This window comes from Pyrgilauda ruficollis, unplaced genomic scaffold (genome assembly GCF_017590135.1).
Source record: "Pyrgilauda ruficollis isolate IOZ18807 unplaced genomic scaffold, ASM1759013v1 scaffold54, whole genome shotgun sequence".
Lineage (NCBI taxonomy): Eukaryota > Metazoa > Chordata > Aves > Passeriformes > Passeridae > Pyrgilauda > Pyrgilauda ruficollis.
Genome location: NW_024527044.1, coordinates 7,722,222 through 7,749,801, shown reverse-complemented (window position 1 = coordinate 7,749,801; position 27,580 = coordinate 7,722,222). Strand labels below are relative to the sequence as shown.

At 46.9% G+C, this 27,580-nt stretch overlaps 1 protein-coding gene across 1 annotated transcript in view; it reads right to left on the bottom strand.

The window, feature by feature from the left end:
- XKR6 (XK related 6) overlaps window positions 1-27,579 on the bottom strand; it is a gene marked incomplete at its 5' end in the record, with an annotated part of 167,431 nt that extends 139,852 nt beyond the window's left edge. The window contains one exon of the mRNA XM_041480849.1: window positions 27,086-27,579. Within this exon, the coding sequence (XP_041336783.1) occupies window positions 27,086-27,579 (494 nt within the window). The remainder of the gene's footprint in view (window positions 1-27,085) is intronic.
- Between the last annotated feature and the right edge of the window lies 1 nt (window position 27,580).

Below are 27,580 nucleotides of genomic sequence, written 5' to 3'. Positions count from 1 at the left end.
ACTCTGAGATCACTGAGTCCAATCTGTGACTGATCCCCACCTTGTTAACTGGAATAATTGGTGTGTCCTGTTAAACTCGCTGGTGGACTCTCACAAACGTGGCAGCTCATACTCCATTGGACCTGTAATAGGTTTTTCTCTTCCCTCTGTTTTCAGAGACCCAGCAACCATTTCTGATCTGAAAAATCTGCACTGAAATCTCTGGTTGAAATGGGTCAAATCCAGAAGCCACCACAGGGGCAGGCTCTGTGTCTCCTGCACACATGGAAAACACCACAAAAAAAGATCAAATAACTTCACAGAATCACAGAAGAGTTTGGGTTGGAAGGGACCTTAAAGACCATCCAATTCCATTCCCTGCCATGGGTTCCACTAGCCCAGGCTGCTCCAAGCCCCATCTAACCTGGCCTTGGACACTTCCAGGGATGGAACAGCCACAGCTTCTCTGGGCAACCTTTGCCAGTGTTTCCACACCTCAAAGGGAAGAATTCCTTCCTAATATTCAATCTAAATCTAAAATTCAAAAAAGCCTAATTATTCAGTGCTTTATGCTATGCTTTTTCAGATGCTCTGATTTCATAATTCAGGACATCAGGAAAAGAAGCTAAAGATCACTATGGAAAACACTAATCACGTTTCCTCCAAAGTTTTTTAGAAAGCAGCATAAATACAACCACTATTTCTTCTTAACCACCCTTCTGAGTAAAACTCAGTAAAAGTGGCACACTTTAGACATCTTTTTATTTCACTTGACCACACCACCCTCTTCTTCTGGCTTCTCCACCACAGTACAGACACTTTCAGGACTTCCTCACTCCAGCTCCCTCTCTGCCCCAGATCTTGGGCTCAGCTCTGTCATGCATCCTTCCCCACACTCCAACTTGTGATTCCTTCACTGTTTACCTCCTCAGGAACATGATACCTTCCAAGTGCTTATTTTAAGCTACTCAGAATCTCTTCAGATCCATGGAGAGCAGCAAATCAACTCTCTGCCACCCCCTGCTTCAGTTTCTCCACCAAACTGGGGCATCCTTGGGATCTGTGAAGGGAGCATGGAAGATCCCACCTCCTCCCCTTGGCCTCCATCCTCCTCCTGAACTTCTGGCTTTCTTTAAAGCTCACACTGCCAAAAAGGACGCCTCTCTCATGAGAGAAGAGTTTTCTTTCCTCTCCTGCAGTCTTCAGGGCGGCAAAAGCGAAACACGAACATTTTTGTTTCCTTTATAGTGAGAATTCCCAGGTTTTACATTCATAGCAGAAAAACACCAAAGTTGGAAAAAACTGGTTGCTCCTGAGGAACAGATACTCCCTCTGTGGGAAGGGATGTGCTGTAAGCCTGTTCCCTTCCCACAGGGATGTTCAGCACTTTCCTAAGTGATCAGAGACATCCTGAGTCACCCTGTGTCAATCAACACCATCCCTTAAAATACAACCACCAGACTATTTTCTCCCAGCACATCAAAACCAGGTACCACAGAATCAGTCATGGAATTATAGAAGGGTTTGGACTGGAAAGGACCTTTACAGATACTCTCATCCCACTCCCTGCCATGGGCAGGGACACCTTACACTATCCCAGGTTGATCCAAGCCCTGTCCTACTTGGCCTTGGACACTTCCAGGGATTCAGAGGTAGCCACAGCTCCTCTGGGCAACCTGTGCCAGGGCCTCACCACCCTCACAAGGAAGATGTTTTTCCTAACATCCATTCTAAACCTACTCTCTTTTATTTTGAAACCATTCTCCCTTGTCCTGTCCCTCCAGGTTGTGGTAAATAGTGTCTCTCCATCTTTATTATGGGGTCCCTTCTTGAGGGGTCAATAAGGTCACCCCAGAGCCTTCTCTTCTCCAGGATGAACAATCCCAATCCTTTCAGCCTTTCCTCATGGGAGGGGTGCTCCTCTCCCCTAGGATTTACCACCTACAACTAGGAGGTACAACTGCACCTCCTAGTTTAGGATTTACCTCCTACAACTGCAGAGGTACAACTCCTCTGCAGTTTTCCTGCCTTCCTCTCACCCCACAGATCCACTGAGGATTATAAGTGAAAAAAATCCAAGATAAACCAGTGATGACAAGGCCCAGATCTACAGGAATAACAAATTCCTGTTCTGGCTGCAAGGTCAGCACATCTACAAGGCTCTGGACTCTGCCAAGACAGCACATGGATATCACAGGGACCCTGACACAGACATTTTCCTTAGATCCTCTGCCAGGTCTCCTGTGTGCCAGAATATTCAACCACCTCCATCCCCATCCCTGAGAAAACACCCCCAGCTCTGCCTTACCCTAATCCACGGACGAGATCAATCTGCAGGACAGAAAGCAGCAGCTCAGGTGATGCCAACCTGCCAAGGTGCTTTTTATTTCAATTTTCCCATGCTCTGGAGTGGTACCTGATGGCTGCTGAGCCAAACCTGCAGAGCCTGGCATTAGGAGCTGCGTTTTGTGCTTCTTCAGAAAGCCAGCAGTTAATGGCATTCGGGCTGCCTCCAGAATCATGAAAATATCTTTATTAAGCATGTCAGGAAACGCAGCAAAATGCTGTGTCGAACAATTGGCCGTAGCAATGCTACTCAGCTCTGCAAAGCGAGTCTGGATCACATCTGATGTGCTACATAAAATATATGTCAGCATTTTCCTGGCAATAACAATAGAGCACTTGCTGAAGAAACCTTAACACACTGCAAATAAAATATTTGGAAGTGTGGTCACTGCAGAGCTTAACACACTCAGCTGGAGATTCGCATGTCTCAATCGCCTTAGAGGAGAGCTGAATAAGCCCAACTTTTTCAGGTATATTTAGACACAGCGTTGAGTCTAAGGGCTTCTTATATATTTCAGGTATAAAAGACATTTTTACTTAGCCCTATCTAAGCTTTCCTGCATATAGGCATATGACCCAAGGGGGGAAAAAAGAGATGAAAGGAAGAAAGTAAGGCCAGTGTAAGGAAGGAGGCAGAGAAGATTTTTATGAGGCTTGAAAACTGCTGTGCTTAGTCATTAAGGAAATCAGAAATATTAAATAAGAGGTAGAATAATAAAATATGCTGAGTTGGAAGGGACCCATCAGGATCACAGAGTCCAACTCCTGGCCCTGCACAGACACCCCAACAATCCCACCCTGAGGCTGGGAATGTTGTCTAAGCACTTCTTGAGCCTGACCATTCCCTGGGGAGAATGTTCCGTGACTGACCACCCTCTAGGGGAAGAAGCTTTTCCTAAAATCCAACCTAAACCTCCCCTGGATGATTATGTAAGGACAATTGAGGGAATGGAAAAAAAAAAAAAAAAAGAAAAAAGAAAGCAGAAACAAACAAAAAATCTAAACAAACACGGAACTGACTTTTAAGGAGTTTTAGCATTGCCTGGGGGTCTTAAAAGAGTGCCAGGAGCAAGGAATTTACCCTCAGAGATCATTTAACATGGGATTTCTGCTGGGGACTCTGTCCATGTCATGATTTTGTGATTATGAGTAAAAATCCATCTGGCACAACAAAAATACAAGAACAAAATTCCACTTAACCTGAAAAGTCCCACACAGGCAGTGACTGAACACCGGTTCAGATTAAATTCAGCATTTCTTGTAAGTGAGGGAACTCTAAAGACTTCCCAGCTTTTCACACTGTAATATCTCAGGATCATCAAATACTCAGGGCTATCACAGAGTCCAACTCCTGGCCCTGCACAGACACCCCAACAATCCCACCCTGAGGCTGGGAATGTTGTCTAAGCACTTCTTGAGCCTGACCATTCCCTGGGGAGAATGTTCCGTGACTGACCACCCTCTAGGGGAAGAAGCTTTTCCTAAAATCCAACCTAAACCTCCCCTGGATGATTATGTAAGGACAATTGAGGGAATGGAAAAAAAAAAAAAAGAAAAAAAAGAAAGCAGAAACAAACAAAAAATCTAAACAAACACGGAACTGACTTTTAAGGAGTTTTAGCATTGCCTGGGGGTCTTAAAAGAGTGCCAGGAGCAAGGAATTTACCCTCAGAGATCATTTAACATGGGATTTCTGCTGGGGACTCTGTCCATGTCATGATTTTGTGATTATGAGTAAAAATCCATCTGGCACAACAAAAATACAAGAACAAAATTCCACTTAACCTGAAAAGTCCCACACAGGCAGTGACTGAACACCGGTTCAGATTAAATTCAGCATTTCTTGTAAGTGAGGGAACTCTAAAGACTTCCCAGCTTTTCACACTGTAATATCTCAGGATCATCAAATACTCAGGGCTGGAGCATTTGGAAAAGGAGGAGCTGTGCACTGGATATCCCCAGCCCTGTGCACTGGATATCCCCAGCCCAGTGATGCTCTGAGAGGAACAGGACTGGGCTGGTGGCTTTGCTGTGCTTCAGGTACCTTTGAAGAGACTGACACCAGCAGAAACAAAGCACTTGCCTTTCTGTGAGTGGAGTCATCCCAGGAGAGCACTTCTGAAAGGTTTAGGAAGCCTTTTGATTCGAAGGGAAATTGGAAATCCCAGCTACAGATCCTAGCACATAATAGGCCAAAACCTGCTGTCACCAAAACTATGCATTTAATTTTTTTTTCTCCACAACTCTACCAGAAAACAATATTAAGGGGAAGGAAGAATAGAGAGGGCTGTGAGTGTGGTGTCCCCATCACCTCCATGGATGATTACTCCTTCAGGTAATTCCAGCTTTGTCCAAACCTACACAGAGAAACCCCTGTGCTCACCTATTTTACCTGTGATTTCTCTTTAGAAATGACATGACTGGGTGCTAATTTTGATGCATCTCGACATCTAACAATGCTCCTGATCTTACAAGTAGTGCAAGGTGCCCTTCCCAACCTTTCCAGACCTCATTCTTCCTTGAAAATCTACAGCAGATAAGGATTTAGCCCTGATCCCAGCAGTTTAAAGTAGTCATTGTGCCACTGAAGGACGGTGTCCACACATTTGGTAGTGGAGCAGTTAAACATCACCAACAGTCTTTTGCTATTGCCATAAAAAAAAAAAAAGGAAAAAAATCCAAATAAGTAGAAACTGGACCAGTCTTGAGCCAGAATTGAGTGGCTGATCCTTCTCACAAGTACTGCCTGCAAAGAATTGCAGCAGGGGACATGGGACCCACTCCACAAGGATACTGGGATGTCCTTGTGCAAAGAGAGCAGATTCCAAACCTGGCTGTAGCATCCTGGGACCTGACAGGCCAGGTGAGTTCCAGAGGCAGAGAAAAAAGGCTTGAGGAGGCAAAGCTTTACAGAAGAAGCAGGGTGGGGAGATCTGGCAGGCCCACTGCAAATGTAAATTTGCTTTTCTTAGATTATTTAGGGTCTCCCCCTAAATCTTCCTTGGCCCTGCCTTGTCTAACGCTGGCCCTGCCAGAGACACTAATTTTCCCTGCCCCATCTGTTTGGATTTGCTTACTTCCTAATTTATCCAACGCCTAGCTCCATGGTGGCTAAGCATTTTAATCACAGTGATTAACACACTGAGCAAGAACAAAACAAAAATGGTTAATCAAATGCTATTAGCAGTGTTTGAATGTCTAGACGCCGTTTTACACATGAATGCTGGTTAACGATCATCTCCCCAGAACGTTCCCTGATTTATTCCTTCCCCTGCCAGCTCCACAGTTTGCCACCACCACGGCAGAGATTTTGACCCATTTGGCACCAGGAGAACACAACACTCTCCTGCAGGAAACACTCAGGCTTTTCAGGCTGCCTGAAGTGCTTCACACCACCAGCAATCTCCAGCAAAGGGAAATCCTCAGCTCCATGCCTCATCCAGTGGGATGGAGATGAAATCCACCATGCTCTGAACTCCCTGTGCCTCCAACATAGAGAGGATCCTTCCCAAATGGAGAAGGAAATGCCAAGAAATGTCAATATTAAATGCACAATGTCTTAGCCAGTGTTTGTCACACTCAGGTAATATTTATGCATGAACATAAGTAGTTTGGGATTAATAAAAGCCTGGGTTTGCTCCTACAACCATGGGTTGAACTTTCCACACCAAAATTACTCCCAAAAAACAGAGTCTAGTGCCCAGCTGGGAATGAGAACTCCCTTGGGTGAAGGCATGTCTGTCCACAAAAAGGCTCTGGCTTGAAGATTGTTCATAGGGATACACAAGGAAAGGAAGGAATGCCCTAATACCTGGACAAAGCATTAATTTAGGAAGCCCAGACCTCTAAGAATGAGTTATGTGGGCAGGGAAAGTGTCTTATCTGTGTTTGTAAAGCCCTGTGTAAATTAACAGTCTTGCACAAACAGGATTTAAAACAAAAAAACAAGTGCAGCAACAGGGTTTATGGCTTTAAATACATCTCCAGTGGTTTAGGCTGTGAGCACAGTGTTCAGTGGCTTATTTATGAGTCACAGCAGCTTCAAGTAAAGCAGAACTGTAGGTTTGTTGGGTCTTTTTATAGTTAATACAAATAAAAACAACCAAAAAAGTTTGGCCACTTTCAATTCCGCTGTCCTCAACTGGTCCTTCTGTCACTGAGCTTTTTCTGAGGTCCCTTTGGCCATGTAAGTTTTATTTTTCTTATAAAATAAGGCCCCACAGCCGCAGTACTGGACTCTGGGCAGGTTCTGGGTTCAAAAGGCTCCAGTAAAAGCTGAGTGCTGGGTGAATCACAGAGCCATTAAGGTTGGAAAAGATCTGTAAGATCATTGCTTCCAACAGTTAACCATGATAAGCAGTAAAGTTAAAAATGCTACAATCCCATACCAGCACACACACAGTTATCTCCCTCAGGATAACAAAGGTTTATTTGGTGGTAAACTGGAAGGAAATGGACAAGGAATTACCCTTATTCTACCCAGATTTTTACCTCCCTTTTCCAGCCAATCACCAATCATTTTAGCTCAATCTTTCCTTTCCTTGGAAGGGTATGTTTACAGCAAAATAGCAATTTTGGGGGCTTTATCTCTGATGAAATCCTATGAAAACACCTATCCAAAGTCTCAGTGCTGTTCAAAAGGGAAGAGGCATCTCAAGAGAAGATGAACCTCAATTAGCTCAGTTAAACCATGTCTCCAGTCACTTAAGTCCTTTAAAACAGCATTACCAGCCACAGGAAGCAATAACCATGCTGAATCTGCACATTAGTGATTTAAAAAGCCTGGCTGGTAGATCCTTACATTGACCATCCCAGCTTTCCACCAGTTCTACTCCACTGTTGACTATTTATAATTTACTATCCAGGTGTCTCTGGGACAACTTAATACACTGTGATAGTCTCTCATCTCTTCCCTGCTAATGAAGGCAATAAATAACTACAGTAAGCATTCCAATCAATATTACACTCTGCTCACATCCCGGAGAACACGAGGTCTGTGGCCTGCAATCCTGCTGGAGATGAAAAGTCTCCCTGGGATCTGCTCAGGGCTCAGGCAGAGCAGGTGGATTAGCAGCACAGGGCTGGGGTCTGTGCGCTCCAAAGGGCTGGGAAGGCACCTGCAGCTCACGGTTTCACATCTCAGGTGAGATACAAGAATGGTTTTAAACTAAAAGAGGAGAGATTTAAGTTAGATAATAGGAAGAAAGTCTTCGACAGATTGCCCAGAGAAGCTGTGGCTGCCCCTGGATCCCTGGAAGTGTCCAAGGCCAGGCTGGAGCAACATGGGATAGTGGAAGGTGTCCTTGCCCATAGCAGGGGCTGGAATGAGATGATCTTTGAGGTCCTTTCCAACCCAAACCATTCCATGGTTGTATGAAGAGACATCCAAGTTTTATGCACTGAGTAACCTCTGTGAACAATCTTAAAGATCCATTTGTGATTTGAGAAAATAAATTAATTTAATGGGAAAATGCCATTAACTGCATGAAATGAAAAGGCTGCAGCTGTTGGAATTTTCCTTCCTACAATGCAGAATCACAGAAAACTCTCGTGATCCTGAATTCTACTGCTTTTTCCTTTAGTCTCCTGCCCGTACAAACTCAGAACTTCACACAAGACTTCATGCTGCCTCTTGTTGAAGCAATGATATTCCTCAATTCATCCAGCAGCTCTCCACCTTCTCCCTGAGCTGCTCGTGCACTGCCAGCTCCAAGGCATGAGCCAAAGCACGTTATCCAGAGGCTGAAATCAGACATGAGCTGTTCTTTTCGAACCATCCCCTCTGAGATCAGTCATTATTACACCCCTTGGTACCCTCCAAGAAATATTTAGCCAAGCTATTTCCTTGCAATGCCCACTCTCTCTTCTCAGTGCTTGCCCCCTTCCAGGATCTTTCCTCAAATGCCACTGTACATCTCAGAGCTGGGATCACAGTCTGCTACAGAGAAATCTGTGGGGATCAATTCTCCCCAGAGCCTGCAGGGAGTTACTCCAAGTGGTAAAAGAAAAGAAAAAGGAGAGAAACTACAACTAATGACTCATCTCAGAGAGGAGCTTTGCTGCTGAAGCTGTTCCTGGTGTAAAATCACCTCTGTTCATCAGCATGAGCATACCATGTGGGAGACGGGATTTGATCCAAAGGGGGTCCTGTTTTCCTTGGGTCTCCCTCCTCTTCACAGCTCAGCTCTCTGTGCACCAGCTGTAGAGAGCACAGGCATTTTTAAAATGCAATTTTACCTTCTAGAAAGGTGTCCCTGCCCATGGCAGGGGGTTGGAACTAGAAGAGTTTTAAGGCTCCTTCCAACCCAAACCATCCCAGGATTCTATGATTCAATAAAATCCTTCTCACTAAAACACCCTTTGACTGCAGAGTAAACAACACATTCACACTAAAAATTCTGACAGCACAAAAGTATTTTCTCCATACATATTCCCAAAGTCCAATACACACAAAACATAATTACCCAATAAAAATAGCAATGAACCCAACTGTCAGCACTGACACCACACTGAAGCTGGAAAACTGACTTTGGAATATTCAGTACCTTGATTCACTAAAAAATAAAGAGTGTCCACAATTAATCTATAGAAAGGTTTTTGTTGCATTTTCTCTCTCTGCAAGGGGCAGAAACTCACCCCACTGCTTTCAGTTCCTCAGAATAACTTACTATGTGTAAAGCTCAAGTAATCACTACTCCACAGGGGAATCTGCATGAAAACAAACCAAACTCCCCCAGAGAAGACCCAAATAAAACAACTTTCATTGTCCCACTCTCAGTATTTGCAGGAAAACAGTTTCAAGCCCTCAGAATTCACAAAATCATCAATCAGAATGGTTTGGGTTGAAAAGGACCTTGAAAATCATTCAGATCCAACCCCCTGCCATCAGCAGGGAACCTTCCCATATAAGATCCATATGTGGGAATCTTTCTAATGAAAAGAGCAAGGAGACACCAAGCAAAGCAAAATTAAAAAAAAAAATTGCCAAACTCCAAAATCCCTCAAAGGACTAAAGCATTCATCATGGGCTATTAAACACACACCACCTCCTGCTCAGGAACTTTTAAAGCCACAAATGCCAGGTGATGGCATAAGAACCTGGAGGAAAACCAGAATGTACCTGCCCAGATCCAACCCCTTTTCCTGGGCCAGCTGTGCTCTTTTCTGCTCGCCATCAGAAAGAAGATAATGAGCTGCATGGTGCTTTGGCCTGAGATCTCTGAAAGTACTTTCCTATACTGCCAGAAAGGCTCTTTCAAGCATTGTGAACCGTTTTCAGTAACTGATAAAGTTCAAAAAAAAAAAAAAAGGTATTTTACACTTAAATCAGAACTACTTTAAAAACACCAAACACTCATTGCTGCTGCTCTGTGGTTCCTTCCTTTAATTCCAGCAGTTATTACAGATCATAGGGAGCTGTGCACAAAAGCTGGTTATCCCTGTCACCCTGAGCCCTGAACCATTCAGGACATGCAGTTACTTCTTTAATTCACCAAAGACATGGTGGAACAAATGCAGGACACCCCAGGAAGGGCCCCCATCAAAGGCAGAGCAGAGCTGGGTCGGGAAGGACAGCAAAGCAGACAGCCTCATTTAGTTAATCCCACTGGTTTGACCCAAAGAGACACAACTTTATCAGGTAACAGAACTCCTGTGGGGGGGAAAAAAGAGTGTGAGATCATAAACTGACAAAAGCTGACTTTGCTGACTGAATCCAGAGGTTTCAGATGTATCCGACACTTCACTGCTGCGGCTGAATGAGAAAGTGCATAGAGGAAAATAATGGCTATGCCATAGGACTGGGTAAACAGTCTCATTTAAAGCAGGAATTTCGTATTCTAATTCTATTCCTATGATTAGGAAGAGTAATAGATACCCTTTAATAGGCAAATAATTTCAGTGTTATCATGAGAATCATGGGCAAAAGGATGTGGGAGCAAATTTTATGTCTGAGATGGTGAATTTTCATGGTCATTCCCTGCTCATGTGAGAAGGCTTTTCTGAAATCCAGTAACAGCACTTTCAGTAAAACAAGATTTGGTTTGTCAGGTCTTTAAGTTGCATTTCTGTTAGGAATCTTGTCTTTTATTAAAAAGCCAAAGGTACCCAAGTTCCAAAAACCTGAAACTTCCTCAGGTAACCCCAGCAGATGATGCTTGAAGGGCAGGGAGAGCCAGCCTTGGACAGTTATCCAATTTCTTAGGTGATCCAAGAAAATTGACAAGGATCAAAGGAAACTCTGAAGCCTGAACTACCTGACAGGAGGTTGTGGACAGGTGGGGGTCCGTCTCTTCTCCCACATAACAAGTGGTAGGATGAGAGGAAATGGCCTCAAATTGTGCCAGGAGAGGTTTAGACTTGAAATTAGGAACTATTTCTTCACCAAAAGGGTGCTCAAGCTTTGGAAGGGGCTGCCCAGGACAGCAGGAGTCACAGTCCCTGGTGCTGCTTAAAAGCTGTGTGGATGTGGCTTTTGGGGACAGGGGTCAGTGGTGGCCCTGGCAGTGCTGAAGAAACTGTTGGACTCTATGATTTTAGAGAGCTTTTCCAAGCTTAGCAATTCTCTGATCCTGTGGTTAATAAAAAGTTGCAGCTCCTGGGTTTCTGCCACTCAGTTCCATAAATGCAGTGAGCAGCCCAGCCCTGGAGACACTCAGTTTAAAAGCAACAGTGACCACAGCAACTCAAGGCACTGACAGCACAGAAAAACCCTGGGTTTGGGGAAAAAAAAAAGAGTCCAAATAAAACACTTCAACCAACCTCAACGATACTGAAGAAAACAATACCTTCCAAGCTGGGAAAGGGTCTGGAGCAGTAGTCAGATGAGGAATGGCTGAGGGAACTGGGAAAGGGGCTCAGCCTGGAGAAAAGGAGGCTCAGGGGGGACCTTGTGGCTCTGCACAACTCCTGACAGGAGGGGACAGCCGGGGGGGCCGGGCTCTGCTCCCAGGGAACAGGGACAGGACAAGGGAAAATGGCCTCAAGTTACACCAGGGAAGGTTCAGGTTGGACATCAGGAAGGATTTCTTCCCTGAAGGGATAATCAGGCATTGGAAGAGGCTGCCCAGGGAAGTAGTGGAGTCCCCATCCCTGGAGGTGTCCAAGGAATGAGTGGATGTGGCACTCAGTGACAAGGTGGGGATCAGTCACAGGCTGGACTTGATGGTCTTGGAGGTCTTTTCCAACTTTAGTGATTCTATAATTCAATAATTCTGTGAAAAGTTGAACACACTCCCACAGAAGGAAAAGGGTAGAAGCAGAAAACAGATGAGGGGCAATGCCAAGGGAGGAGGACAGGACACACCTCATCCCAGAGCTCTTGACAGGTATCAGAGTCCCACCTGCCTCACAAGCAAGAACACAAACTTGCCCTCAGAGTTAACACAGATTTAGTGTCCTACTGAAAGGTTTCCTCTTAGAAAAAGAACTGGAAGAGAAGTAAGTACATTTAAAGGAGTCTGATCAGTAAAAATGTCCAGTTTTACGATGATGGAATTGTTCCTAAAAATGCAGACTCCTGAGTAACTAAGAGATGTTTTCAGGGAGGATTTAGGACCGCACTGATAATGGCAGCCTAATGAAGCTCAGTCCTCAGTTAATTCACACAACCAATTAATCCTGTATCCAGTGGAAAGTGGCAGCAAGGCAAGGACCCTTTCGCTGACCATAAGGAGCAGCGCTAGGCAGAATATCCACTCTAAATATCATGGAATCATAGAATGGTTTGGGTTGGAAGGGAACTTAAAGATCATAAACATGTATATTTTCATTCTTATTTAGAGGTGTGGACTTTTATGAGCCTCACAGCAGCAATCAAGAAAGGACCCAGCACCAAATCCCAACCAGGCACAATCCCCAGCCTGGCTCCTCCAGCAGAAAGGATCCTTGAACTGCTTTCTGCTCCAGTGAGACCCATATTCCATGTGGGAATTGGCTCTAAACAATAATTTTTCAATTAGTATATCCTCACTGATCAATTCCTACTTAAAATTCCTCAGCAGAATTATTCCAAAATAAATACTCTAAATTAAAAGCATTATTTCTACACCATTCCCCCAAAAAAAAAACAGTTTCAGGATGGCAAAAGCAATTCATTCCAAGTAAATGGAGGAGGTGTGAACCACCTAGTGCCTCAGACATCTTTGTTAGGAGTGCTGCTTCACAAATAAATCCCCTAATCCCCTGAAAAAAGGGGGAAATAATCCAGTCCCAGGCAAAGAAGTTGGCAAAGCCACCAGAAATGCAACTTAACCCCTGAATTCAAATTCCCCGCTGCAGTTACGCAGCTCCTGAAAATTGCAGGAAATTTGAAAAATTGTCATTTTTTTCCTCTCAGAACACACTTAAATATCAACTACAAAAATAAAAGAGTTAGAAATAATTTGCCCTCAGATAAAAAATTGGTCACTTCCCAGGAATGTCAAAGAGCCGTTTCCCAGTGAAAGGAGCAGCAGGGAATTACAGGGAGATCTGTGTGTTCAAACAGAAAATTTAGTGGTTCATCGCAAGCAGAGCTTGATCACAATCAAAAAAAAAAAATAATGAGAGCCTTTAACGAAGCTCCAATTGTGCAATAAGCCATACCAGGGAGAAAAGAAACAACAAAACCCCAAATGTTTTGATAAATGGGATTATGAAACTCCAGAGTAGTAAAACAAAGACTAAGAACACAAATGGTAATAAAGCATCATTAAAGGTGCTGTTTTGAAGCACTGCTGAAGCACAGGTAAATGTCAGGTTACCCAGGAAGAGTTTTAGTACTCAAAAGCAATGTTTAATCTGATTTTTTGCTCTCCTGAATTTCTGAATGGAAGGATTTTCCTTACTGAGGGATAATTTTTATTTTCCTATGAGGATATGTGGATTTTTTCAGCCCCTTCTGAGACATGGGGCACTATGAGAAAGGACCAAGCACTAAGACCAACCCTATAGGGTCATTTGTCCCTTTTGTTCACTGCCTGACAAACAGGTTTCAAACTGGGCTTTGCATCCCCATCAGAAGATCCACACCAATCTTAGAGCAAGCCAAGGAAATACTGGAGAATGTTTGAATTTAGAGATGCCAAGATTTTCCCACAATAAAATCAGGGCAAATCAACCATAATTTTTTGCAAAATTATAAATGACACCTGAAGTCCTGGCTGGCTTCACCTACTGAGGGATGATTAAGCTGCAAATCTACAATTACTGCTAATCTTAAATAACTGATAGGATTTGAACTCCCAACATACAGTAGCTCAAATGTGATATTACTGGGAGCTTTTTGAAGCCAATCAATAACTATTAAAGCTGGATCCCATCAGCTACCACCAGGTATTAGCCACTTTCTCAATATTTCAAGGATTCAGTTATTCTTAGCTACAGTTAAAGTAGTAAAATGAAGTGGTCTCATACTGACGCTGCGATAAATACGAGATTAAATATAGAACAAATTTATTACTCCCCGAAGTCCTACTGAGTGTCCTGATTTTTTTCTTTTTTTTTTTTTTTTTCTGTATCCACAACAATCTGGTTTACTTTGATGTTTTATTATCCCAGATCTAAAGCTCACGATTGAAAAGCAAAGCCCTGCGCTGGTTCAAAGAACCCAACCCCGGCCACGCCGGGGGAAGGGAACAAATTCCAAAGGGAAGGTGCGGATGGCAGAGCCGGCCCTGTGACAGCCGTCATGCCCCACTTAGAGCAAGTGGCACTCACAGGCGAAAGATTTGTGACACTGAGCGTGTGTGACACGGCGCAGCACCCCTGGAGTGCCTTGGGCTGCCAGAGGATCGTGCCTGCAGGAGCCGACTTTTCCTAATACCCCGCGCTTTGAAGAAAGCGGAATAATCAACCCATTTTTAAAGCACTGGTTTGAAGGGCTCCGAGGAGTTTTAAAGGAAAGCAGTTAATTACTTGGCTCGCTTTAAAAATAAATTAACCCACAAATTAGAGTCGGGATTGGGTCTGGGTGATGATGGGTGACCCCAGAAGTGTGCATTTTTGGCTCGTTGCATGTCCTGAGCTCCCAGGGATGATCCCAGTTTAAACCCAGAGGGTCTTCCCTGAGAAGCAAAGCACTCTGCAAAACTGTGGAAGCAATGAACCACATCTTCCTTCACCAGCATCCCAGTGGGATGAGTCCACAGGGACATGAGTGTTCAGGTCTCAGCTAAATTCCCTGGAAGTGTCCAAGGCCAGGCTGGATGGGGCTTGGAGCAAGCTGGGACAGTGGAAGGTGTCCCTGCCCATCGGAGGGGACTGGAACTGGACAAGCTTTAAGGTCCCTGCCAACCCAAACCACTCTGTCATTCCATGATTTATGACATGTCCAGGCATTTCTCCACTCTCCTCACCTGAGATTCACCCCTAAGCATCAATTCCAAAGTAGCCCACTGAATACAACTCTCCCAAAGATGACAGTGACAATCTAATCCAATGAAGTGATCTGCCCTCCACTACTGGTGCACACACAGGAGTAATAAAATAAATTTAGTCCCAAACAGGTAAATCTAATGGCTGTGTCAAGAAGCTAGAGGTGGATTTTGCTCGAGACTCTGACAGGCTGGATACACCCTCATCAGCTTTGAAAAGCAAGCCAATACTCTCATAAGAAAATAAAAATTAACCGTAAGTAATGGGAACATTTTCCTTGTCATGTGTTGCATCCTTCTGGGCTCTTCCTTGTCTACTAGGCAGGAATGCTGCTGCCTTCAAGGCTCAGCCAACACAGGATCTTCCCTGGGACCTACAAGCCCTCACCTCAAGAAGCACCACCAGAACCATTCCCAGCTGGTGTCCTGGAGGCAGCCACCCTTTCCCAAAAGCCAAGAAAGCTTAATGTGACAGAAACAGCCACGCAGTGCCAGACCATCTCAGGGCCAGAGAGCAAATCCTGCCACTACCAAGAGGAGATGTGGCCACTGAGGATGAGTTCCTGGCAATCGGGATGAAGAGGACTCTATCCTTGACCAGTGCACATGACTGGACTTTGAGATGGAACCATGGAAGGGGAAAGGTGTCCCTGCCCATGGCAAGGGGTTGGAATGAGGCGATCTTTAAGGTCCCTTTCAGCCCAAACCATTCTGAGATTCACTGAAGGGCTCTGGTATCATCCCAGAGCGAGCTGCATCACATTTGGGGCTGGAGCCTTTCCTGGCGTCAGTGGCACAATGCATTTACGTCAGTGTGTGACAACGGGCCCGGAGTGACAAGGACTAAGGTAAGATTAAGCATTCAGGAGCAAAGCATGTCCTTCACGAAAACAAGGGCGCCGAAGCCTTATCGCGCTGCCTTTCGGCACAGCCACGTGCCCAGGCACAGCCTCAACCTCCAGCTCCGGCCCTGGCTCGGATGCACATGACTTGGCAAGGCGCTGCTGCAGCTTCTTTCTCCCAAGGAAATCATTCCTTCCCCAGCCCAGCCGTGAAAAACGCTGGGAAATAAAGCCCCGAGACAACCTCCTGCTGCATCGCCGAAGTGTCGGCGTGACACACTCCGTGTGATGACTTCACACCCCAACATGAGCGCCTTCCCTGCATTTGTAAGTCTTCCACGAAGGAGGAACTGATGGATTTCTGCAGCTGGTGGTGCTCAGAGAGCCGTCGGTGCACACTGTTCCAAATTATTTCCATTTCTAATTAATATTCATAAATGAGCCACAATACTGCGCCTTCCATCAGCCGTCACACACCACCCACGCTAGATGAAAGGACAACTACACGAGATAAGCAGTTTATTGGATCAAAAGTTCCCTTTAGACGAGGAGACAGCTACTGCAACAGCCTCCAACTGATAGCATCCCATCACATGGAGGGAGTATCAGCAAATCTCCCTCTTTAAACCCGAGATTCAGCACATGGAATGCACAACGCAATTATTATGTTAATTTAGCTGCATTTCACTGCCTGCTTGAGGCTTGAGCTGGAGGGAGGAACTTCGGTTTGAAGAGCTGCCACTGAAAATGGCTACTTCAAAAAATTCAACTGACACCCAATTATACCATCAGCTGTCAAGTTTAATCCCCTTTTGTCCCTGTTGTCAGCACCGCTGCCTCACCTGGCTGGTTTTGGGCAAGGACTCTGCACTTCAGCTTTTGCCTTTACCAATCATCTACATCTTGCTCCAGCAGGATCCTGAAGGTGCTTTACTTGTCCTCCTCCCCAAAGTCAGTTCAGGTGACAGAAAATAAGGATCTTATCTGCTTGCACAGAACATGGCCTGGGAATAACAGCTGTTATTGTCCACTACCCCTGCACGGACAAGAAATTAATCAGAAATACACCTGACATTCACACCAAGCCCATGCAGGATGACAGAAAACTCTGAGACTCTAACATCACATTCCCCCCTCTCCACTGATGGGAAACAAGTGTTTCCCAGCTTTAAACTGAAAAACAGTGGGGTTAGATTGGATATTGGCAAAAAAGTCTTTCCTGTGAGGGTGGTGAGGCCCTGGCACAGGGTGCCCAGAGAAGCTGTGGCTGCCCCTGGATCCCTGGAAGTGTCCAAGGCCAGGCTGGATAGGGCTTGGAGCAACCTGGGATGGTGGAAGGTGTCCCTGCCCATGGAAAGGGGTTGGAACTGGAAGATCCTTAGAGTCCCTTTGAACCCAAACCATCCCAGAATTCCATGACTAAAAAGAGCAGAGGAAGGTACACTGCCCACTGCTCTCCAGAGCTGTTCTGCTTCTCATCCACGAGGGACCCAAACAGTCTGCCCAAGAAAAAGCATATTTACACCCATTGCCAGAGAGGGAAAGTATAAATATTTCCAAAGCTTTATGAAGGCTGGTACTTACAGTCATGCTTTGAAAGGGAAAGAATAAAGCAAAATATTCAATTAGAAAAAATTACTATAATTGCAGGTTCTATTTTATCCCTCCATTAAAGCAATAAAGTGCCTCGAAATATTGCTAAGCTGGGATACAGAGCTTAGTGCTACTTAACATATTAATATACATCCAGGGGGGTTAATTTAATTTAGATCTGCATGAGGGTCTTCTCTCCTCCCTGGCCCCCATGGTCTCCCCCTACACTTCCAGCTGGATATCCATGCATGCTTCTCCCCCATTCCAAGGGATGGACATGCCATGCTGAGGCTGGACATAAATTCTGACATGTGCCACACACCTCTGGAGCCAGAGGACATCAAGCACATTCATGCACAGCTCCACACACAGAGATTCCAAGCTTAAACCATGTTTGTCTGCCCCTCAAAGCTCTGATGTCTGAGTATTTGATTTTCTGTTGGACGAAAACGTCCAGTTCCTGCTCTCTGAACATCAAACAAAATCCTCTTGGAAATGTAAAATCATCCCATTTTGCTCTAATAGCATATAAATCCCATGGGAAGGGATTTGCTGTTGAAAGTCACTGAGCAAGGAACTGCTGAGGCTGAAGAAGGGGCTCTTCCTCCCAGCCTTGGCTCTCTCCATGCTTTCTCCACACTACAGTGCCATGAGCTGCAGTTTTCCGAATATAACCTCGCTCTTCCCTGCGACAGAAGATAAGTGAATCTTATTTTAGGGAGCCCTTCATCCTTTTAATTAAACAAATTTATATCACTTCTCCGTATCTCATAGCCTCCATTATCTTTTGTGAACTCCAACAATTCTGTTGTAAAGATATATTGAAAAGCGCTAATTGAGATAATCTCTGGAATTCAAGAGTTGCTGTATTTTTAGCCATGTTTTAAAACTATTTTCCCTTTGTTTCTGGAATGCCTCCCATCCTTCCTCCCATGCCAGACTGTTTACATTATTTAAATGCCTTCTGCTTATACCACTCCTTACAATTTTTACTTCAACAACATCGGCCTCCGTTGCTCTTTTTTCCCTCGCTTAGACATAACTGGGATGAATTCCAATCCCAAACTCAAAACCACTCCTGGTGCTTTACTGCTGTCTTCTGTGTTTGGTAGATCAGGCAAGTATTTCTGCCATCCTGTCATCCAGGGCTGCCTGTGTGGGGGATCCAAGCATGAGGAGTTATGATCAGTTAAACACTGATCTTTTTTTTACAAGAGAAAATGGGAGAATGGTCATTTTCCCAGAGACCTGAACTCTTTAAACTCACAGGGATATGTGACATGCCCCTGCTTTAAGAGATGATCCTGAGTCACCCCATTGCTAGGATGAGGGAGCTCATCTCTCCTGGACTTTTTTTTGGAGAGTTGTGATGTCGAGTGTCTATCACAGAAGCAAAATATGATCCTGCTCCCTGCCCCTGCAGAAAAACCCCCAGAACCCCATGAGCTGAGGGACGTTCTGGCAGCTGGATATGATCCTTCCTCACTCAGGTTTGGGTTTTTCCCACAGGTTTAATTAGCAAAGTGATAAAGGCAGCTCCAGGTGCCAGAGCCTTTTGCATCATGGCTCCTGAGGAGTTTTTAATAAGAGCTCTGCCAAAATGGTGGGGGTTTTATGGGAAACTTCTCCCACATCAAGCAGACTTGTGAAGGCAGAAAAGGTGATGTAGCTCAGCAGCCGACAGGAGTTTTCTATGAGCTGAGACCTCTGTAGTGTCCATTTTTGTGTCTGTTCACAACAGGCTTGCTTTTCCTTGTGTCCATTCACTGACCATCTACAGGGCACCGAGGCAGCATTTAGGAGAGATTCCTGTCTTAGTCCTATCTCCCACAGGGTTTTGGGACAGGGAGAAGATGCCTATTCCCTCAGCCCATCCTGTACAAAGGGGGGTACTTAAACAGGGTGTATAAAAAAGAAGAAGAGTGACTTTTACATAGACAGATAGTGATTAGACAAGAGGGAATGGTTTTAAACCAAAAGAGAGATTTAGGTCAGATATGTGGAAGAAATTCTTTCCTGTGAGGGTGGGGAGACCCTGGCAAAGGGCGCACAGAGAAGCTGTGGCTGCCCCTGCATCCCTGGAAGTGTTTAAGGTTAGGTTGGACAGGGCTTGGAGCAACCTGGAATGGTGGAAGGTGTCCCTGCCCGTGGCAGGGGGTGGGACTGGATGGTCTTTAAGGTCCCTTCCAACCCAAACCATTCATCTATGACATGATTCTATTCCATGATAACACAGGGATATTTCTTTGGGATGCCAAAATCCTGCTGCAGGTAAACCAAATTAGAATGGAGCAGAGGAAGAGGAGGTCATGGTAAAGGCTCTGGGCTTGAATACAGAAGGTTTCAACAAAGCTGCCAATTTTGCAAAAATCTTCTGTGCAGCTGAAGTCACTTAAGGACAGACTGTGAATATTTCAGAGGTGAACCTGAGCTCTCACAGATTTCCAAAAAAAGGAGACTTGAGGAGCAGCACAGTCTTCAGGTCCCATTATAGTTTTGAGGACACATTTGAGATGGCCTTTTGCTCTATCTTTTTGTCTCTTGGCCAAGATTTGAATTTCTTCCTGGTTCAAGAATGGAAGTAAGAATAAAACACCCATTTATACTAAAATAATGAAAGTCCATCAGTGAAATTTGTTCAGGGATGGACAGATAGCAACTCCTGAGACTCCTCCTCAGCACTGTGAATGTGGTTCCTCTGATACAGCATTTCCATATAACCAAACACAGGCTGAATCTGGAATAGAGTGGCTGGAAATGGAAATCCCAAGTGAAGAGAGTGAAAAAAATAAAAAATAAAAATCCATTCATGGAGAGATGCAGTGGGCTGCTCCTGGGACACAGCTAAATGCTCAGTCCCACAGTCCAGAAGATTCTGGGAGCATCTTTGACACTGTAGCCTAAAGGATATGGGATGTGCCTGCAAAGATCAATCAATTCCACTCCACAGACTTAAAAATACAAGGTGTTGCTCCCTCCATCATACTGCTGCAAGGCTGGAGGATTTTCTAAGGATCCTCCTCCCCTGGAAAGTTCTTTCCCCATTTTCTTGGGATCCTGTTTGGAAAAGCATCTCAGTGCCCTAAAGCATCACAATAGGCTTGGCCATCATTCTGAATTCCAGCACATCAGAAGAAGGTGGGTCAATGAAGTGACAATATTTGGCACATGCTCCTTGCTTACGCCTTTAATTACAATTTAATTTTCTCTCTAGTAAAGCTTTACTCTGACTCACAATTCCTTCTGCCTAAAAGCTTCCAGGTGTTAAAACACTGCCATGTACTACTGCTGATTATCACTACGGTCAGGTGCTAAAAATCAAGTCAGGATTCAAGGGAAATAAAACAAAATGAGTAGAGAGTGAAGTTGTGTGAGGGATCCAGACTTTTCCACAGATTCACCTTCGTTCCCCAAGGAAAATTATACATTCGACATCCCATTTCTGCTCCTTGCAGTCTCAAGGCAGAGCAAGCAGCTCTCCTCCAAAGAGATGCTTTATCACCATCAGTTCTTCCTCCATCCTTTTCATTAAAAGAAATACTCCCTGAATAACCTACATTTGTTCGGAGAGGAGAACCACTGCAAGGAATAAAGCTGGCTCAGTGCAGCTGAAAGCAAAATGGAAGTGTCTGGAAAAGGTGGAAAATACAGAGCCTGGAATTTTAACACATAAAAAATGGTGAGCCATCTTTCCCTCCTTCCCTTGGCACTCTGCCTCCCCTCCACCAGGAAAGGCACTGTCAGGCTGCCACTGGCAGTAGAGATAAAGCCACAGGGAGAGTGGGAAAAAAATAAACAGCTGTTTTTTGTGGAGTTCAGCTTGAACAGCTGAAAAGGGATGCTGTGGTCAAGGACCACATGGGGGGAGCATTTAGGAAAGCAGCCTGCAACCCAACTTCAAAGCAGTTGGGTTCCCTTCCAGTTTTTGGACTCCTGGAGATGCTGTCCCCAAAATACCTTGCAATGGTGTCTTCACCATGAAACCCATGGAAATTTTATGCTGGTTCCAGTAAGAACTAAGTCAGGTCACCCAAGCAGTTCTGCTTCCCTTTCCTCCTCCCCAAAAACCAGGGCAGGGGGGTGATGAGCTGCTGTCACTGCCCAGCCACAGGGCACCACACAGCTCTTCCTCAAGAGCATCCAAGAGCAAACCAAACTCCAGTTTCTCCTCCAAATCCAACTCCCCACCTGCCCAAGCCATGCTGTCTCTGCAGAAACACTGGGCTGCATGGGAAGGGGAGTTCCCAGCAGGTCAGGGCAGGATATTATTTCTCCCAAGGAAAGGTTTGGAGAAACCTCTGCCCTCCCTAGGCTGGCCCAGCAGATCCGCTCCAACATCTGTGGTTGGACCCCCTCTAGTGGGAACCACTCAACAAGACACGGAGCACCAGCACCACCTGCCACCCATGGAGACCCCACTCAAGGGATAAAGCCCTTTTTCCATCGTTATTATGATCATTATTATTATTTCCACTCTCTCACAACCTACATGCTCTGTAGATGTTGCTGGACCTCTACACTCACAGCCCAGCACTTCCTTATGGAGATCCTGCAGAAATGGGGGTGGAATGGGTAAGTTTTTTGAAAGGGAGAACAACCTCACTGGAAAAAAAAAATATAAGAAGTTATACCCCAGACCTGATTTTGTAAGGAGAACATATTTATCATCCATCCCAGAATGTCTTTCCTCTGCCAACTTGTCAAAAACTGACAAAACTCCATACTATAAAAGCAAGCTGTTAAAACTTGGCTAAAAGGAAAAACTCAGCTGCCAGACAAGCTAACCAGAAAAAGCTGAAAAAAATATTCCAACGTGCCAAGGAAGGCAGTAAATTTACAGAAAGGCTCTACAGAACTGAACATCCCAAACCAAGACAAGAAGGCAGCATTAGGTCAGCAGCTTCTGGTTCATCTGCTGTTTGACAAGCAGATGGTTTCCACTTTGAGGGATTCAGGCAAAGAACTTCAGAGTTGTAGCTGCCTGTATTTCTAAACTATCCAAAATAATGTGTCTCCAACTCACAAAGTTCATCCCAGACAAAATATTTTAGGAGAGTCTGAACCCACTCAACACAAAGTCATTAAATGCCACATATTCCATTTAAACCCATTGATTCATCCTTCCACCTCCAAAGATGAACAGCTCACAGATTTGGTCTTTCCACTAATAAAAAAGATGCCAACTCTCTGCCTAAATGTTAGGAATTTCTCACCATGTACATACACGAGATAATTTTTAATGTCACAACAGTGACAAGGGTTGTTGTGGTTTGCTGGGGTTTCTTGTACAGAATGTTTTTCTCGTAGATCTGTATTCAAATCTGTTTTAATAACAAACCCCATAAACAGAGCACATTCATGTCCCACAACTCACCATGACTGATAGTTTAACAGACACAGAGAGATTTCCAGCTGGTCAGCATTCATTTTAGCTCAGCTCCATATCCCGTTAATCCAATGGAATCCAATAATGTTTGCTTTAATAGCACGGCGCAATGCAAGGGATCGGACTTTCCACTCTAAACCCCCTATTCCAGGGCAGCATCCGTGACCCAGTAACCCACTTCCAGCAGAGGTTAAGGAAAGGTACATCAGACAGGGAAGTTCACTCCTGTCATTCATACAACCTGTGCAACTACTCGAGATACCAAAACTTTTACTTCTCTTGAATTCACCCAGCTGAACAGCTCCAGCAAAAGCAACAGCCCTGTCTTCACCCTGTTTCCAGCAAAACCACAGCATCCCTCCTCAAGGAACAGCCCTTGGCAGCTTGCACTGCAGCACCTCTATAATGAGCATAATGTGCTCCAACTGGCATCCTTCACTTTTTGGATAGTCTGGATGAATTGTTTAAGTCCTCAAGACAATCTAAGATTTGAGAGGAAAGGGGAATATTGTATGTTTATGAAGGTAAAAACCCCAGGAGCTTAGCTTTATTGGTGAGAATGACATTGGAGATCAGACTACTTCCAGCAAGAATTCAAAATATATGTATCTGTACACACACATATGTTTTTACTATTTTTCCAACAGCCACTACAGACAGACAGTATTAACACATCCTTCAGATCCCAGCTGAACTAAAAAAAAAACAAAAACCCCAGGCATATCACTAAGTACCCCCTCAGCACTCGCACTGCCCCCTCAACCCTCCTGCCTGGTCACGATCCACCCTCTGAATACAACACAAACAGACAAAGCCTCCATCCAGACTGCTCCAAAACAAGCTCCTTCTCCCACAATCCTGACAAAATGAAGAGACAGCCTTGCTAAAATAAGATCCCGATGTATATTTATATTTCTGCCATAAAATGCTATTTATTCACCATCTTATTGGTGAGTCTTCCCAGTATTTACGAGAAGAAGCCGCCACAAGAATTGTGTCATCCCTCAAAATCCAAACGTAGATTTACCTAACGTATTCAGGATGAGAATTCCTGCACTACTCCAACCTGCCCCCCTCCAATTCTCCACGGTTTCGCTCCCAGCTGCTGAGCAACACCCACGACATCCCCTACGTAAGGTACGATCCCAATTATGCTCCATGCAGCGGCAGCACGGATCTGTGATCCCACGGGAAGGCAGGCTCGGAGCATTACGCACTGAACTTACGCTGTCCTAGGTTTTCCTCCTCCATCCCCACGTCTAAACTTCTCCCCAGCACGCAACGATTGCGCTGCAGGCAAAGGCGGCCAAACCAGTGCGTTCCAGTATTACTCCCATCACCGCATCCGAGATTAATTTTAATGGCGTTGGCAATAGTAGTGGGAATGCAAAAAGACACCCTCGTGGAGGGTGCTCCACAGATCCCAGGAAGTTAATTCTGGGTCTGGTCAGATATTGGGAGTCAGCTCCACGTTGTCCAGCGTGCCTTAAAGAGAGGGTGCTGGGTGCTGGTGGGATTAGAGATCAACAGGAGAGAAAGCTTCCTGATTTCTCCTAACATGATCCAGGCTGCAGCACTCCTTATCAGTCCCCTTTGGCATTCCCAGCCCTGCACAATCTCAGAAGCAAATGTTTTTCCTCTGCATTAGCATAGCAGGGAGAAGTCTGGGCAACTTAAGCTTTGTTTCTTCCTATTACCCAAAAATCAGCCCCCTACATGCATCCCCTCTGCCCCTGCCGGCATCACTTCAGCATCCCCCTCCCCACGTGCTCACTCGAGCGTGCCATGGCATGGGGTGTTTGTGCACAGCTAAAACACAATCATTTCTTCTGCCTGACTCCAAGAAAGGAAAAATCCAACTTGCCAGAGGAGCATCTGCATTGAGAACCGCTTTTGCTGATGGGATCAGCACTTGGAAGTACCAGGGGAAGCAGCAGAAAGGGTCGCGGACCAATTCATCATCCTCGCACGCACCACCCGCAGACATCCCCCTCCCGCCACCCCCCAGCCCAAATCCCAGCCATAAAAAGCCCTTAAAAATAGAATAAACCCCCAAGCAGAAGTTGAGAACAAATGTGCTTTGAACGCTGCAAAATGACATTGAAGATGCAGAAGAAATATGTATTTGCTGTTGCACTGCATGATTGCATGGGCTTATTTCCTACGTACACATCTCACGCACCCTTCCCACGCAGATCCCCTCCCCTCCACCCCCGCGGCTTCTTCAAAAAAAATTGGGAAAATAAAAATCTTTGATCCCTAAGGATTATTTTGAAAGCTACAAACGCCAAGCGACCCCCATCTGGAGCCTTTTCTCTACAGCCTGACCCATCCATGGTGCAGAGGGGTTGCAGCCACCACCCCGTGACACAACCCAGAGTTGTCCCTCTACCCCCACCCCAAATCTCACACCCCTTCCACGTTACCAACCCGCGCCCCAGCTCAGAGGATGCTGGGCCATGCCGGGTTTTTACAGCTGTCCTTACACCACCTCTTTCCATAAGCCCGACATCTCTGTGGCAGTGTTTGCATCCACAGGCTTTCATCCTGGAGAATCCCTCCCTGCCTCCTCCCACCTCTCTTTTTGGGAAGGATAACGTAATTTCCAGCTCGCACTGGAGGATGTTTTTTTATTCCTGCCGAGCCCGAGGTCACTTCCCAGACTCGTCCTCTGGCCAGTGTCTCCTCCACCCCAGGACCTCTCCCTCCGGCAGGGAAGAGTCCCTTATCCCTGACCTTCAGGCTCACACCGGCAGCCCCACCGCCGCCGTCCCCACCGAGGAGGCTTCTCCTTTCTCCAAAGCCACAGCCGAGGCATCACGCTGCGTTTTTCCGCTCCCACCACCCGCTCCTTCGGTTCACGGGGACTCAGCGAGCCAGCAGCTCCCGCTCCACTGGCTGGGGAGAGGCTCTCGGGGATGGATGAGACCCTCACCCCACATTCCTGCAGGATCTGTGCCAGGAGGACATGAACCCTCTGGAACTAACACATCCCAGTGCTTGGCAGCCACGGGTCCATCCCCCCGCAGACCCTCTCTGGAGCAGCCCCTGCATTCCATGGCTGCCCCCTGGCTCCAGGAGGGGACTGATGGGGTGAGTCCCCTCCAGGGACACAGGACCTCCCTCTGCAGCACTGCCACTGCCAGGGTCACCCCCAAGCCCGGGCCTGTCCTGAAGGGAAGAGCAGCTCCATGACCCCCCTCGCAGTCCTGCCCCATGTCTGTGGAGAACCATCTCATTCCCACGGAGCTCGAATCCCTTCCATCCCACACCATGGGGGGCACAGAACTGTGTCCCCTCCAAGCTGTGAGGTGACAGCAGCCCTATTCCCCTCTCCTCAGCCCCACATGCTCATTTTGGGGGGTATCTGTGCTCCCTTTGGGGCTCTTCTCAGTGAAGAAGGGGTCACCCCAATTCTCCACGTGGGGAGCACCATCTCATGTCCTGCTTGTACCAACCAATGCCACTCCTCCCACCTCAGCCCCACAGACATATTTTGGGGGAACTTCTCTTCCCCTCAAATGTCCCCTCAGCACAAGGGGGACCTTGACACCTCCTCCATTGTGGAGAGCACTGGCACCCCAGACCATGAGGTGACAATGACCCCCATGTCCCCCACCTCAGCCCCCCAGGCTCATTTTGTGGGAATCGCTCCTCCCTTTGGGTCTCTCCTCACTCAGACTAACCCCCAAATCTCCCCTCCTTCTCCACGTGGGGAGCACTGCACTGACCACCACCACCGCAGACCATGAGGTGACACTGAGCCATGTCCATCTCAGACCACAAGCTGACAACAACCCCCATCTGCCCTACCTCAGCCAGGGACAGCGACCCATGTCCACCTCATATCATGAGGTGACACTGACTCCCATCGGTCCCACCTCAGCTAGGGGACAGCAATCCACCTCAAGCCATGAGATGACACTGCCCCACGTCTGCCTCAAACCATGAGGTAACAGCAATGGCCATCTGGTCCACCTCAGCTAGGGGACAGCGACCCACCTCAGCCTATCGGCGTGACCCCCATCTGCCCCACCTTGCCTAGGGGACACTGACCCACATCAAACCATGAGATGACTGATCCACCTCAGATGAGGAGATGACACTGACCCACGTCCACCTTGAACCAGGATGTGACACTGACCCACGTCCACTTTAGACCACGAGCTGAGAGCTGCCCATCTCATCCAGGGGACAGTGACCCATTTTAAACCAGAGGGTGACACTGACCCATGCCCATCCTGGACCACGAGCTGACAGTCACCCACATCCGCCTCAAACCAGGTGCTGACAACGACAGCAGCCCCTCCTCGGCCAGCGCACACTGACCCACGTCCACCTTGGACCACGAGGTGACACTGTCCCCGTCCACCTCAAACAGGAGGTGACACTGTCCCCGTCCATCTCAAACCAGGAGGTGACAGTGCCTCACATCCCCCTCGGACCAGGGGCTGACGCTGCCCCACGTCCCCCTCGCACCGGGCGCTCGCAGTCCCCGCTCTCCCGCCCCTCCGCGGCCGCGCTCCCCGACCCAGCGCGCCGCCCGCCCCGCCGGGGGCACGGCGGAGTCCCCGGCCGCCCCTTACCTCCAGACCTGCCCCATCTGCAGCAGGTGGATGACGGACTGCCAGACCCAGACGGAGATCCTGCAGAGGCGCTGCGCCCCGGGGGTGGCGGTGCCGCCGGCTCCTCCTACCCCGCCGGCGGGTCCCCCACGCCGGCCCGCGGTCCCCCCCATCATGGGCGGCCCGCGGCTGCTGAGCCCCTGCACGGCGCCCAGCCCGCCGCCCGTGTAGTCCTGCACGAACCAGCGGAAGCTCAGGATCTGCACCAGCACCGAGGGCAGCAGCACGAAGGCCAGGGTGAGGCCGCACCACAAGTAGTCCCGCCGGCCGTAGTGGTGCAGCGCCAGCCACAGGTCCGTGCCCACATCCCCCAGCAGCACCAGCAGCGCCAGCACGATCCACAGGCAGTCCAGCCACGGCCGCTCGGCCGCCTCGCCGCCCTCCGGCGGCCCTTCGGCGGCGGCGGCGGGGGGGCGCGGGGCCAGCGGCTCGGCGGCGGCGGGGGCGGCGGCCCGC